The sequence below is a fragment of the Adiantum capillus-veneris genome, chromosome 5, assembly GCF_014529385.1.
Source record: "Adiantum capillus-veneris isolate H3 chromosome 5, ASM1452938v2, whole genome shotgun sequence".
Classification (NCBI taxonomy): domain Eukaryota; kingdom Viridiplantae; phylum Streptophyta; class Polypodiopsida; order Polypodiales; family Pteridaceae; genus Adiantum; species Adiantum capillus-veneris.
The window spans coordinates 168,851,879-168,867,314 of NC_140935.1; the positions used below are offsets into that span (position 1 = coordinate 168,851,879).

Consider the following 15,436-nt stretch of genomic DNA (forward strand, 5'->3'; position numbering starts at 1 on the left):
TTGTAAAGAGCAGTGTCCTGTGATCCAGCCATAGCTACGCTTCACAGTAGTTTACTTTCCTGGGAAAAATTCGGCAAAGTTTCCCCTATAAACTGACCTCTGAACCAATATCAACCTGTCAAATGAACCAAGAAAGCTTCAGATTCTGCAGAAATTTTGGCAATCTCCTTTGTAAAATGGCTCTGGTGTACTAAAAACAGACCAAAAAAACAGCTCAAAAAACCACTGTCTCTCTAACACTGTAAGCTGTGGGTAAACCTGTCCTGCACCTGTACTGTCTCTGACTGTCCTGTCACTGTCTTGTAAGCATAGACTGCGACAATGCCTCAACGGCAGTAAAGTAAAGATGCAATCCCAACTGTCTAACTCACAGTCAATACATCCTAGCTGCCTATCTAAGGGTGCTCGAGGGATCGCTCCAAGACCTGTATCACCGAAAGGATCTCAACATTCGAGAATCCCCCAGCTCAATAAAACCTCACTCGACCCTCAACAAAGACTGCAGTAAATCTGACAGTACATAGACTTCCCACAAAGTCATACATCCACAAATTTCCCACTGTATGCTGTAACCGCTGCGGCGGTTGTTTGCTGCGTGACTCACAGCCAGCAAACCCTCAACAGACATACATCATCTCTGACAATACATCCCATGTGGAAGTACCTGCAATGTCAGGATGAAATCTGGAATATCAAGCAGCAAACACAAGCTACCTGATGAACTAGTGGATGTCGCCTATAGTCTGTGTGTAGATGCGCCCGTGTCGTATGTGACACGCCTCCAAGAACTGTGAGCCGTCCTTCGATGTGTAGACAGCCACAAATCAACACTCTGGGAGTGTCGATATCCTCAGCACCTACAGTCGTAGGCCGAAAACCCCAAATTTGCAGAGTCGGATCTGCACCCGCTGAGACCACGTAGTCGAAAATGGCCTGCGCAGACCTTTGTCGAAGCCGAACGGTGGCCGAGATGACCTCAGAATGAAATTCTGAGCACACCAAGCCCTACAGGCTTTGCCCACAAGATTTGGGGCCGTGTCTTTGCCTGTCGAATTTCACTCCAATCTAAGCTGGTGACTCTAGCCTCCTGCAGTGCTGCCCCGAGCCTCGATCTGAGCTCTGATACCAGTTGAAGGAGTACGAGCGGAAGTGCGACGCGAGAGAGAGTGCGAGAAGAAGAGCACGACGATATGGTGAACTCGCTCTACTGCAATGTGTAGAGCATAGTGAGTTCTTATTAGGTTTTAACAAAAGAATATGTGTACATACTTGGCGACCCGCCCACTTACCTGGGGGACCACATTGGGCTTTATACCCCAACAGACATTCGTACACCAACCACATCATCTACCTCTTACGCAATTTCTAGTGTGTGTGTGTGTGTGTGTGTGTGTGCCCTTTTGCTTTTTTTGGGCCCCATCGCATAGGGTACCATCAGTTGTTGGGAGTTAGGATTTTAATCCTAGCCCTACTTTAATACTTGGGCCCCTCGGCGAGGATCTGTAGGTTGGTGAGAACTTCTTCTGTTCCTACTTCTCTTACTGCTCCTCTTGCTAGGGTTTAGGCCCCTCAGCCACTCGGCCGAATCTGCAAATTGGTTAGGGTTATGCTCGGGGAGCCCTAACCCACTGGGTCTTCAAGGGCTTGACACGTTAGCAGTTTTTGACAGTATGTGGGTGGTGTGTGAGTGTGTGGTTGCCTGTTGCACATTATGGATTGAGGTGTGGTGTACGGAGGTGGTGGTTTTGGGTGGGTGGGGTCTCCAACCTCATCTTCAACTTTGTCCTACCCTCTACTGATGTTGCAAGTTGGTGGTAACCATAGCCCTGTATTTTGGTAGGGATAATTTGAGCTCTCTCTTTCCTAAAGTTTCGATGCAAAGTGGTTAAGCAGTAGTGATACCTCTTTCGCTGGTGTGCACCTTTTTGGCTCAATGGGGGGGCAGGAGACACCTAGATCTAAAGGATTGGATGCAAGTCATGTTACAATTAGACACTCTATCTATATGGCTGCACAGGAGGACTCCTTCCTACTTGGGGATTCCACATAGAGTTCTTGTGGATTGGATGCAGGTCATGTTACATGCACAATTACAAGGGATTCCTTGTCCCTTGGAGTATATGAGACTTGTCAATATGAGCTGCATTTCTCCAGCGTGCATAGGCGATTCAGACTATCCACCCATTAGGTAGATTGTCCAAGTGGATCAGCCACTGGTCAGTTTGGGAAGTGCCCTGGAGGATGTTTCGGGCCTTGCTTCTTTTGAACTACTCATCTTCGGCTCCCTCTTTAGCCTTGTTTGCATGCACTATTACCTCTTATACTGATCCCTCTTTTTTATTATGTTATCCGGTGGGTCAGCACTCTAGGGAATGCCCTGGAGGATGTTGTTTTGAGCATGACTCCTCGGTTTCCTCTTTACCCTTGTTTGATCACGCACCATGTATTATGCTCAAGAACTTTTACCTTCTAATGTATCTAGACATTGGCTAAGGCCAGAGAGAGAGAGAGAGAGAGAGAGCTCAGTTGACAGCTTTGAAATACGAGATTCTGAAGGTACACTAAGACAATTCTTAAAATGAAATAAACACAAGAAAAACCTCAGGCAGCCCTCCGACATACACAACCTGTTTTGCAGTTGACAAAAAGTTATCAACAAAACCCTGTACATCACAGAGGCCTAAAGACTTACCCGTCTCTTAAATCCTCAAAAAGATTGTTCACATAGATTGAAATCCCAAGACTATTAATCCACATTCTAAAGGCTCTTTCTTCTCTTGATGTTTGTTCATCATCCCTCAACATCTCAGCAAAAGATACAGTTGTGTACTCTAGTGTTAGACCATTCCTGAAACAAGGAATCAATGCCTCAGATATAGACATGTTACTACAACACAGACCAGCACAATTCAGCATACCTTTCATGAAACAGGTTAGCAACAAAAGCCAGATTTAAGTTAGTCGAACCATCCACTATATCCTTTGGTGACACATATTTACGGCAACCAATTTGATCTGCCTGTACGAGTACAGCTTTTGCCCTTTCCAGAGGATCTTTTAAGTCCAATGGAGAGAGATCACAGCTTTGAGGAGCTAGAGTGTGCATTAGAATTGTATAAGCCTCACAATCCTGTGGAAATAAAATAAGCATGTGAAGACTACATGATATGACTTTATAACATAGGAGAAAATTTTGAAGCAATAATAGACAGTTGAAAAGGTACAAAATGTGTCTAAAAGCACCTTTATATCAGATGAGAAATTGGAGACAATCTTTGAAGATCCTGCCTTCTTTAGATGATAGTTCATCCACCTCAGTAAAACCTTATCCGCTGGTAGATTTAATAACTCTTCAATTTCCTGTAAATGAGTTATTAGGTATGTAAAATTCGTATGTTTTTATTTTTAAAAAGCCTACAATCTAGAAAGAATACTTAAGGAAATCTATGGTATATTAATAAGTATCACTCCACAAATGTTAAAACTCTCCTTAAAATATACAATATGAGGTTTTCCTACGATTGTACGATACCGTAGTCCACTTGAGACATCCAACACTAAACTATTGGAATTGAGCATCAGATACAAAGCTTAAACTGACCCTAAACTATTACATAAAACAGCGACAAACTCCAAAAAACTCTAGATTACACAATGCATGTCAGACGAGACTCCATACTATCATTTTGAAACTACGGAAAACAGTGAACAATAAAATCAATCATGAATAGTGAAAAGTACATCATATAACATGAGACATAATCATAGTCTCATCAAAATGACAAAATCCATAAAAACATGATGCATCCAATGATCACAAATAAAACCATACAACTAGTGCAAAAGAAGGATGGCTCTTGGCGCATGTGTACTGATTACCGTGCGTTGAATAAGAATACCATCAAGAACAGATTTCCTATTCCAAGGATTGATGATATCCTTGACCAACTAGAGGGTGCTACAATTTTCAGTAGGATAGACCTTAACAATAAGAACCATCAGATTCGTATCAGGCCAGAGGATGTGCATAAGACTACGTTTAGGACGACATTTGGTATGTGTATGAGTTCTTAGTGATGTCGTTTGGTCTTACAAATGCTTCTACTACGTTCAATAGGATGATGGATCGGATCTTCCACCCACATCAAAAGTTTGTCAGCACATTCTTTGACGACATGATAGTCTATTCAAACAATGAAGAGGAGCATAGGTGTCACCTGACCATTGTGTTCAAAGAGCTACACAGTCACAGGTTGCTTGTCAATCTTAAGAAAAGTGAATTCTTCTTGGAGGAGATCCACTTTCTTGGCCACTTAGTGTCAAAGGATGATGTCCGAATGGATCCTGCCAAGGTCGAAGCAATTAAGACGTGGCCATATTTGAAGAGAATGCACGATGTCCGTAGCTTCTTGGCCTTATGCTCTTACTACAAAAGGTTTATAAGGAACTTTGCCGAGATTGCTTCACCCCTTCATTCTCTACAAAAGAAAGAGGTCACGGTCAAGTGGACACAAAAAGAGATTTCAGCTTTTAGTCTCTTAAAAGGAAAAGATGACTTCGGATCCAGTAATTGTCTTACCAGTCATCTGCGGTCCAGTGTGATGCATGTGGCAATAGTATTGGGACAGTGTTAATGCAAGATGGTCGGGTAATAGCTTATGAGAGTAAAATTTTGCAAGGGTCAAAAAAGACACTGAAAATCTATGAGAAAGAGCCATTGGCTGTGATTCATGCGCTTTCTAGTTGGAAGCACTACTTGCTAGGTGCTGATTTTGTTGTGCAAACAGATCATCAGACCTTGCGATGCTTCTTGACACAGTCAAAGTTATCCAAAAAGCAAGATGGGCAAACATTCTCTCTATGTTCCACTTTCACATTATGCATGTGGAAGGCAAGAAGAATGTTGTGGCTGATGCATTATCAATAAAGCCATAAATTTCAGCTGTGTCGATTCCTTATCATCATGAGCATGATGACATGAACGAACACCATGCTACTGATGAAGATTTTGCAAGGATCTTTGAACAGTTGCAAGATGGGTACCGCCATGAGCACTACCTCCTCAAGGACGGTTTTATGATGATGCATGGAAGGCTATGTGTCACTAGGCCATTGCGACATAAGGTTATGGTAGAAAGCATAATAACAGGGAATGGCCGTTTTTAGGCCCCCCTTCCCCGTTCCCATTCCAAGTTCCCGTTCCGAATTCCCGTTCCATGTTTCACACGTGAGTACCCGTAACCGGGAATGGCATTTTGTTCCGCGTTCCCGTTCCGCGTTCCCGTTCTGTTTTTCCGTTCCTCGTAACTATGGTAGAAAGTCATGTCCCATCCTATGCAAGGAATTGTGGTATAGATGCGATAGTGAAAGCGGTCGAGACATTCTTTATTGGCCTACTTTGAGGAGAGATGTAGATACCTTTGTGCAAGCATGCGTGATTTGCCAAAAGGTTGAGTTTGACATACAAAAGGCACCAAGGTTGTTACAGCCACTGCCTATTCCAAATAAGCCATGGGAAAGCATTGCTATGGATTTTATCTTTGATCTTCCAAGAACGCCGACATGGAATGATGGTATATGTATTATGGACCATAATTTGCAGGTTCAGCAAGCAAGCTCATTTTATTCTTGTCAGGAAGAAGATAAAATCTGATCACATGGCACAATTGTTTATGTACAATGTTTTCAAGTACCATGGTATGACACACTCTATTGTCAGTGAGGCTTATTTGAAAACATGGCACCACGCTCAAGTTTTCCTCCTCATTTTATCCACAAACTAATGGATAGTCAGAAGAGGCTACTTCTACAAATGTTATGTGTCAAATAATAAGGACAAGTGGGAACAGTATCTACCCATGCTCGAGTATGCATACAACAATACAATGCATTCGTCATCAGGCAAGGCACCTTTCGAGATTGTTGAGGGTGGCAAAAAGGTTCCTCCCATTTTGCACACAAAGGACAAGATTTTTGAGGTAGATTGATATGTAGAGAACATGGATGAAATGTATAAGAAGACCAAGCTTGCCTTGGAGACGACTCAGGCAAAGCAGAAAAGGAATGTTGATCGTCACCAACGTGAATTGTTGTTTTCACCTGGTCATTGGGTACTCTTACAGTTTGAAAAGGCAAGGTTAAAGAAGATAAAGGGCAAGGAAAAGTTATTCCCCAAGCACCATGCGTAATTATGGCCCTTTTCGTAATTATGGCCCTTTTCAAGTACTCGATAAGATCAACGATGTTGCTTATAGGATGAAATTGCCTGACACTTCGAAGATTCATAATGCGTTTCACGAGTCTTCTAAGACACTTCGTGGGCGATGTGCCAAAAGATATGCCAAATGAGGATCAACCAGAAGTTGAGGAACTCGATGAGATCTTGGTTCTATCAAAGGTGCAGCGGAAAAGGGTTAATCGGGTGATCAACTTATCTGCAACCGCGAGCAAACCACCTCTCTGTACCAGGCAGCCAATAGATCTCGTATCTATCGCGATGGATCTCCTCGGCGTCAAGGTCCTAGCGCGTACCGCCCACCGCACGGGTACGGGAACACACCGAACACAATGGAACACCAAAGAGGGTGTCCAAGTGGTGCAGAGGGGAAGCGCTAGTAGAGGTAGATGAGATCGCAAGGGAAAAACGCGAGGTGGAGAGAGATCGAAGTGCAGAGAGAAAATGCTGAAGAGGTTGGTCGTCGGCACAGAAAACGGTAGCATGCAGAAACACTAGAAAGAGAGAGAGAGAGAGAGAGAGAGAGAGAGAGAGAGAGAGAGAGCCATAGACGTTCGATCTCTGTACAAGGGTGTAGTCTGCATATATAGGCAAATTGGAAGTTTGCCCTACCTACTATAGAAATCCCACAATTCCAATAAATGGCCTAAAATGCTAATAGATATGTGAACTCACTAAAAGTGACCTAACACACATATTTAGTAGTAAAACTGCAGAAGACTCGAGACTCTAACCCCAAGAAACCCTAGGAACGGGGGTCTCGCCTCATGCCAGCCTATCGGGTGAGCAACACAGTAAAGTGCACCGCCGCGAACATGATGTCTACGTCAAGTACAGCCGAGCACAACCACAAAGCAGCTCACTCCCTTGTCTACTCTTAGGAGATACTGGAGCTACCACCAGACAGGAATCTAAACTCTAACAGGTTCTTCCCACATAAGGAAAGAAAAGTTAAGGGAAAGTTGCACGACGGTATTTGGTGAAGTTCAGGAACTATCATGACCTATCTTCTATGATAGACGCGTATGCTAATGACCCTGACTTTAGAGACATAATGTCAGCCCTTGCTTTGGGGAAGAGAGAGGAACCATTCACCTTGCAGGATGGTTATCTTCTCCACGGCAATAGGCTATGTGTTACACATTCCCTTCGTGACAAAGTTATGTATGAATCCTATGCTCCTCCATATGCGGGGCATAGAGGTATTCACCTACTCTCCGAGGAGTAGAGACATACTTCTATTGGTCTACCATGAAAGTGGACATACAAGAGTTGTTTCAAAATGCGTAGTATGCCAAAAGACCAAATATGATAGAGGGAAGCAACCTGGATTACTCCAGCCATTGCCTACCCCAAATTCACCATGGGAGAGTATATCCATGGATTTCATCTTTGGATTACCCAAGTCTATCCATGAGAATACGGGAATATGGACAATAGTCGACAGGTTTAGCAAACAAGCACACTTTATTCCTGTCAAAGAGACTATTAAGACACATCAAATGGCAACTCTCTTCTTTAGCCTTATCCCAGTGCCTAGTTTTGCAAACACATTTCTGCACAGCTTTCATTTGCACAGAGCCTTGCGTAGAGACCTCTCCAATTTCTCACGCGTAGTGACCCATCTCAGCTCTCTCTCGCCTCTCTCTCTAAGCGGTATTCTTTCGCAAAAGCACGATCATTGGTTTCCATTGTGTAGGTCCACCATGCCTCGCAAACCCAACCCAATCTAGATTGTACACACGAATGTCACTACGGTGGTGAATATAGGAGGGTAAGGCTTAAGCAAGATCAGGAACTCGTATGAAAGCTTTTCCTTGGTTTGTAGAATAGTGAACTAACATCCTTGGAGTGATACTTATGGATTTTTTATGAAGTACAAACCGTATTGTAGGTTTTTGGCTTTTTTTTTTTTAATACAAATTTTGCATATCTAACAACTCTATTCATTCGGTACTACATACAGGACGTACTGAATACGTCTGTACCTTACGTACCTTACCACCTTGTGAAGCACGGGAACAAAGAGTTGGTGTTGAAACTCATCAATCAAGCTACTCAAGGAGCAACGGCAGATTAAAGAAAGAACTATGAATATAGATCAGTGACGCACTAAGAATTCTTTTGTACGAAATTATGATTAATAAAGATTATGATTGAAACCGGTCCGTAGAGCGATAGACTTTGGCTTTCACCCGAAACTTTACTTTTAAGCTTTAACACACAAAGAAACCTTGCAGAAGGAACCTGTAACAGGAATTAACACTTCAAAGCACACGCGGCTCGGAAGCTAGAATGCTCCGTAGAACGCCGACAACCGGTAGGCCCCAAAAACTAGCACCCCTTTCGGTATTTCTTTATTCCTTTAGAGGGTAAAGTTACAAAACTAGAGTCATGGGGATCTTCACCTGCATCCGACTAGATCACACCTATTCTGGTAAAATTTAGGCAACATAACGACCCCAAAACTCGCCCTGAACCAATCCCCTTACAGGAACTCGCTTCCAAAGACATAAACCCTCTGTTTTCAGCCCAAAACCGCAATTACAGCTCGCTGTATTCACTGGTTTTTAACCTGTTTTCAGCCCTAAACAGTCCCGGAATTGTCCTCTAACAGTGGGGCACTGTTCCCAATGCTTCTGGCATCAATACAGCTGCAAAACAGTCCAAAAACAGCGCATAACCAGCGCTGAAAATGCCCCTATAAGATGAGGTTATCACCCTCACTGGTGCCTACTTTTGGAGTAGTAGTTAGCTACTCATGTTCCTGCTCAAAGAAGCTCTTGCCTCGGCACAAAAGCATAAGACCACACAACTGTACATAGGTCAAATGAAGAGCCCTCTTGTGGGGCATCACATTACTGCACGTAGAGAGAGAGAGAGAGAGAGCAGTGTAGAGTGTGCAGGACATCACTTCTTACACTACATTGTACATGAGAGGGAACTTTGGTACCTACAACAATCCACCATGCGCATGAAAAATGCATCCCCCACGTTTATTTCAATGCTTTTCTCTCTCAAAAGGTGGAATGTCACACGGACGTGGCAACTGCTAACCTTAGTTGTTGGTTTCTTTCCAATGATTTTTGTTTAATTTTTGAGACCCTCTTTTTGAGGTTGCAAATGGTCGGACATTGTATGGCCATTGTGAACGGTAGTTTCATCCGCACTGGAACTCGTATAGTAAGATGTCTAGGCTCACTTCAAGATCATGTGGGTACCCCGTCGCACTTAGCAAGTTGGTGGATACTAGGAAGTGAACTCAATAAAGGTACAATGTCAAGGTGGGGTCACCAAAGGAAAGTACCCGACAGCTCGGCTACATTGCATTTTTGGATGCGCTCCCAGCGGGCATTGATGGTCAGATGACCAATGGGAGTCCAACGGAAGCATCCCTTAAAATTTAGGGAACTGCTATTTTGAGCCACGAAATCTATTCGGGTCATTAGCTTCAGAATGACAAGGGGAACATTTTATTACTCTACTGCAAAGTCAACTGATGCACCGTTGAGAGATTTTTAAGCAAGAAGCCCAATGCGGGGAAATTGCATGCATGAGTGCCAAGTGCCACTTTTTAGCCAATTTACCAAGTTTGGGAGAACAGAACTCGTAACTGACTTTTTGGAGCAGTTTTGAACGCTGATAACTCTGATTTTCAACCATTTCTCTCCATTTTTGAGCTTCCCGTGATTATTTTAATAGACAGGATTGTGTGTCCGTGAGCTTACGTCTTATAAAGAAGAGTACCCATGGCATAATCACAGGTATCCTTTTCCACCACAAAGGGTTTGTACGGATCCACTATCTGCAACATCATTGCAGATGTAACTAGTTGCTTCAATGTTTGAAAATCTCATTGTTGGCTGGTAAGGAGGACAAAAGTAAAAGGCTAAGTCTGAAAAGGCTAATTCAAAATTTTGAATACGACTATAAATATCCATAACTCTCATTGCTGATGGTGCGGCAGCCTATGTTATTGTAGCAATTAATGATTTTGCAAGCTGTTGAGTTAGTTCTATTTTTGAATAAAATAATGGTGTCTCCATTTACTCCATTTGTGAGAATGGCTATAGCTGATTAGTCTGATCAGATAGTTCTGTATGCTTTGTGTTACTATTTGCATTTGAAACTACATAGCTCTTCAGTATTAATTTTATTTTCTCAGAGTAATTCTCCCAATAGCGATCCTTCCTTCTTCAGCATATGAAGCCACCTAAGAGAGTCTGTTTGAGACAGCATAAACATGTGCATGCAAAACCAGATGGTATATGATACTTGGTGGAGATGAAGAAACTTGAAATGCCACTTTAAAGCACATACAAGACTCGATGATCTTAAGACTTTCACAAACAACAATTAACTTCTGCAGTGGCAAAGTTTCAAAAAGATCCACTTAGACAAGAGCAACGTTACTCCGATGCAGAAGGTACCACAAGTGAGACTACCTTATTCTGACCTGTCAATCTTTTATAAGGACTTTTAATGACTTGCAACAAGAAAAAAGGCTCACAAACACAATCTTATTCTTAACACACCCATTACAACGGCTTTTTAGATTAGGAGGCAAAGCTTTACCCCAAGAAAAACTACAACAAAATGCATACCTCTGTATCATTCACCATTTCCACAAGCTCTGGCGTCTCCTTCAGATTCACATTGGCTAGCAATTGTATCTGCAGGTAACAAACCAGAATCACAAATTGCACTTGCAGACTCATAAATTTTAGTACCGGTGATTATGTTACCTTAACGATCTGAGAGATCAATCCAAGAACAAGGTGAGGCTGCAAAATGATCCTATCATTAGTGAAGGGTATATTTAGCAATAGGCTTAAATTTTTCAAATTTAAAAAACTTACCCTGCCCTCCATAAGATCCTGCGTCCCTATATTTACCACAGAACACCCTATTGCTTTTGCTGAGTTCAAGCAAAGATTGTGATTCTCTACCCTTTCCCATACATTGAGATTTTCTTTGATGTTAAGTGCCCGTTCATCAATTGTCCCAGGAACTGCCACATTGATGAGCTTGCTGGTGAAAAGCAAAAATAACTATTACGGAAACTACAAGTTGAAAGGACTCCTTGAAACATTCACCAAACCGACTTAAACATTCTCGAATTTATTTTCTTTTCTTCTCTCCCTTGCAAGGGTGCTTCACTGTTTGTACACTTTGATGAACACCTTGAAAGGGGCGATAATCACATCGCAATGAAAATGAACAGTTGAATAGTTACACCGGTCGGCTATGAAATGAAAGAGCACAACCACCCAACCAAAATTCTCTGCAAAAGCACACCCTGATTTCACGGTTATCCCTTGCCTTCAAGGACTGATTAAAACCTATAAACCTGATAGTCTTTGAAATCATCAGCTCCACTAACTATTATAATTTTCACAGTAGAATCATATGAAATAAACTATTCTTAACAAACAATCAAAATCAATTGATATACAGCCAACATTCTGGTGTTCAAGACTGTATACATTCACGCCTTGTAGAAAGTTTCAAGCATCTTACCAGAGAAGAACGCCATTTTTAACAATCTCGAAGATGGCATCTGAAGACGAATCTATGGGTAAGACTTTGCTCAAAATTGTGTCATTCTCAAGGTAAGCATTGATGTGATCGACGTATGCCTTCTTCTCAGATTGACTGATATGATGCAACAAAGTTGTGGTTGCTTGCCTTAGAAAAGCTGATGTCTTCTTCTCAGGGCTTACTTTGGGGTTCCCACATTTTTGCAAATCAAGATAAAGCTGTAACATAAAATTAGGCCACTTAATGAGGGGCCCCAACCGGACCATCCAAGGGGCAAAATAAACGTGGATTTAACAATAGTGCACCTTCAAAAATGTTTCAAAGTTAAGGCCATCCTGCAAGCAAGAACCTTGCTGCTTCAGAATCCCCACAATTTCTTCTTTGGTCAATGGCTGCTGGAACAAGTTCAGCTTATTGATACCCAATTCTAATTCTGCTGCTGAAACAAGCCCTTCTTTGATTTTTAGGAGATTGAACTGCCCAAAAAATTAATAATGATTTCGCAACCAACTTGGTGTCAAGAAAAATCAAGGCCTAGCAATGGCTGAACCAGTAAGTCAGGATGAAAGAAGGAAGAAATAAAGACATATTAATGTCCATGAAACATCCTAAAAAACAAAACAACTATATCAATTTTCCAAACATCCCCCTTCGGAGGTGCTTGATACGTCAAAAATGACAATAAAATGAAGGTAGATTAAATATAAAAGCAAAAATGGCATCCCATCACACATGTTCCTCCTCCATTGTTTATTGCGTTCCTCGGTGAGGCTTCAGGTGTCAAAAAACTACTGCATGGGCTTGCCACACTGGCCGCTTTACATTCTTCCTTGTTTCTGCCATCTTCGCTAGTTCATTGTTTCTTTTCTTCAATGGTTGGGGGCAGAGTTCACATCTGTTAACCATATGTTAGTACCTTTGAAAAACCTCGATTGTTTCATTGCTGTCACCTTCTCCTCTACACGTCATTAGAGCATCCTCCTTTCCTTCAAAGTCAATTACCAGAAAAGGTAGGGCTCTTCTGACTGTCCTCGTCAGGATTTCAAATTCCAAAAGGCAGATGTCTTCTTCTATTTAAGGCAACTCCATCTTAGAAAACAAAGCGACTGGACCTAAACCTTGCACAGTTCATGGCAGATATAACACTACGGAATGAGGACCTTGCGTGTTCCAATGGGCATTTCTGTTTCCTAGCCAACTCCTCATAAAGTTTATAACAAAGAGATCTATAAGGAGCTGCCAGAAGGCTAAGCAAAAGAAATCATTCACCGTGCAACTGATGCAGAAGGGACCACGTGACACAGAGCACACCGTTTGCAACTGGAGAGGAGGATTTTACAGTGCAATGCAGAAAGTCCCAAGCACAGAGTTTGCAACCAACGGAGAACCTCCCGGTGTTAAATGCACTTGGAAAATCGAGTTACAAACCATGTACAATGCTCGTATCAATCCCCCCTGGAGACAATTACATGAAGCTCTCACGTGTTTACAAGAAGCATACCTGCGACTTGAGGGCACGAAGCTCCGCCTGCGTGAATTTATTGGCAAGCGCAGGGTCTGTTACGACCACGCCACCAAAGGACGCCATTGTTTGTTGCTACTCTGTGATGAAAAAAGAAATATCCTTAAATTCTGTCGTCCTCCTGATGCAAAACGCGCTTAGATTTCGGAAGTATTCAAGCTGCGTTGGGTAACCGAGAAAACGACAGAAGTTGAAGATTGACAGCGCTGGCACAGCTATTCTCAGCAGAGACAGATTGTGTGTGTGTCACAGAGAGAGAGAGAGAGAGACCGACAGACAGGAGGATGATGAGATGACGAAGTCTCCTTCTCTCTCATCAGTCTGCACACAGGCCTAGCCGCGTGTAATTTTCGGGTATTATTTGAAACAATCCCTCGTGTCATGTGGTTTCAACCCTAAAGGGCTCTTTTTGCATGCTTTGAGCATTACCAACTAGTTTTACGACTACTGACTCACTCCGGTCAACCGTCCGCCTTGCACACTATATCACACGGCCGCTTCAAATGGGATCTACGGCCAGGAAGATTCGAGCCGTCCGATTCATATTTGTAAATTCGGGGCGGTTCACTCCACACAACCTCAGCAAGCCATGTCGGCACTCATTGAAATATGGGGGATTTAGGTGACCAACAAAAAAACCATGGGATCTCAACCCCTCAAAAGATCGCTTTTCTGCTTGTTGTTGCATTGCACATTACGAACAACCAATCGCTTCGCAATTGATGTTGCCTTGATTGGCTCGTCCCGTCTCTTCGTTTGCATCGTCTAAACTCTTAAAGCTAGAAGCCCACAAGAGAGCAAGACTGTTACTGCCCCGTCTGAGCCCAACCTAAGTGATATGGGCATGGTGCAAGGAGATCTAGAGCAAACACACTTTTGCTGGCAGTGGATAAGGTCGCGATCGTAAATTTGCCACCCCATATTTACAATCTTGACCTAGATCTACAAAAAGTGCATAGAATAGCTCTCACACTCTCCATTGTCGATCCCCTCCCTCTGTGCCCATGTGAGATAGCCTAGTGTCCAAGGTAGCCAAGCCTCGTCTATAAGTGTCACGGGAAGAGACAAGGGATCAACGACTGGGGTCTGATCGGCCGTTGATCCATTTTTGAATGGAAAAAGAAATTTATGGCTCCCTACGTCGCCTCACGCCCTTGAACCATGACCCTCCCACTCCACAGGCTCGTGTCTTATCCACCTATGCTAACGCGTGTCGTTGCACATATGGCGAGCGCAAGTGTATAAAATCCTACCCCCCTTCCTGCGTCAGTCCGACGGTCCAAATCACACGCACCACCGATAAGGAGCCCCTGTCTCGATCTCTTCACTCTCACCCCGTGTCACTTATAAACGAGGGTAGTTAAGGGCCATGACTCATGAGCCATCTTTGTAACTCCTTGTCATTCCACAATGATTCACATACGTTGTATAAAATTTGCTAACAAGACTGAATGGCAAAAACAAGTACCAAGCCGTAGGTGGGCACAAAGAGGTCTTTTACCCTTGAAATCCTTTCCCTTCACCCATGTGAGGAACATGGAGGAAAGGCCAAGGGAGAAGTTGGGACAATATTCAATGGTGGGCAAAGAGGGGTCTCACCGTCTTTTGCCAGATTCCTCTTCACCACTTCGATTATTATATCAAACTTAACACCTTCATGTGGCCTTCCTCACCCGATTCTCCTTGCAACTTTTGGCTTGTCCTTACATGGATCTTTTTCGATTTTGATTTTGTATAAAGGTACCCTTTTGTTGAGGCATAGCTTTGACGTTCCACATGGCTACAAGCATGGATTTAAGGCCCGGGTCACACACGAGTGCCCAGTCAACCCAAAACCCGAGTTTAACCAATCAAAAACATCACCACAATTTTGAAATGTCACACGAGGCGGTGGAACTCGCTGAGAGAATCCAACGTGACATGCTTTGTCACGGCCGCAATCACTTGCATTTCGTTCAAGGGGTCAAGGTCGCATACGTTCGCCCATCCTCGGCGCTAGCCAATCACAGTCCTGCATTTTCAACAACTCCCTCTTCCTTTTTAACATCTCCCTCCACATTACAGAGATCAAAGCACGAGCTCCATCACCAAGCTTTGACAAAGGTAATGTTTACCTCTACTCCGTATTCCTACTGAGA

At 43.0% G+C, this 15,436-nt stretch overlaps 1 protein-coding gene across 1 annotated transcript in view; it reads right to left on the reverse strand.

Annotated features, from left to right (window-relative positions):
• The window catches only part of LOC147458523 (fimbrin-1-like), a 59,020-nt gene extending 45,355 nt beyond the window's left edge, over positions 1–13,665 (reverse strand). The window contains exons 1-9 of the mRNA XM_086513175.1: positions 13,278–13,665; positions 12,082–12,252; positions 11,756–11,994; positions 11,095–11,266; positions 10,981–11,019; positions 10,840–10,908; positions 3,244–3,360; positions 2,919–3,130; positions 2,693–2,848 (exon numbers count right to left, since the gene is read on the reverse strand). Of these exons, the coding sequence (XP_086369301.1) occupies positions 2,693–2,848; positions 2,919–3,130; positions 3,244–3,360; positions 10,840–10,908; positions 10,981–11,019; positions 11,095–11,266; positions 11,756–11,994; positions 12,082–12,252; positions 13,278–13,364 (1,262 nt within the window). The 5' untranslated portion in view covers positions 13,365–13,665. The remainder of the gene's footprint in view (positions 1–2,692; positions 2,849–2,918; positions 3,131–3,243; positions 3,361–10,839; positions 10,909–10,980; positions 11,020–11,094; positions 11,267–11,755; positions 11,995–12,081; positions 12,253–13,277) is intronic.
• Between the last annotated feature and the right edge of the window lie 1,771 nt (positions 13,666–15,436).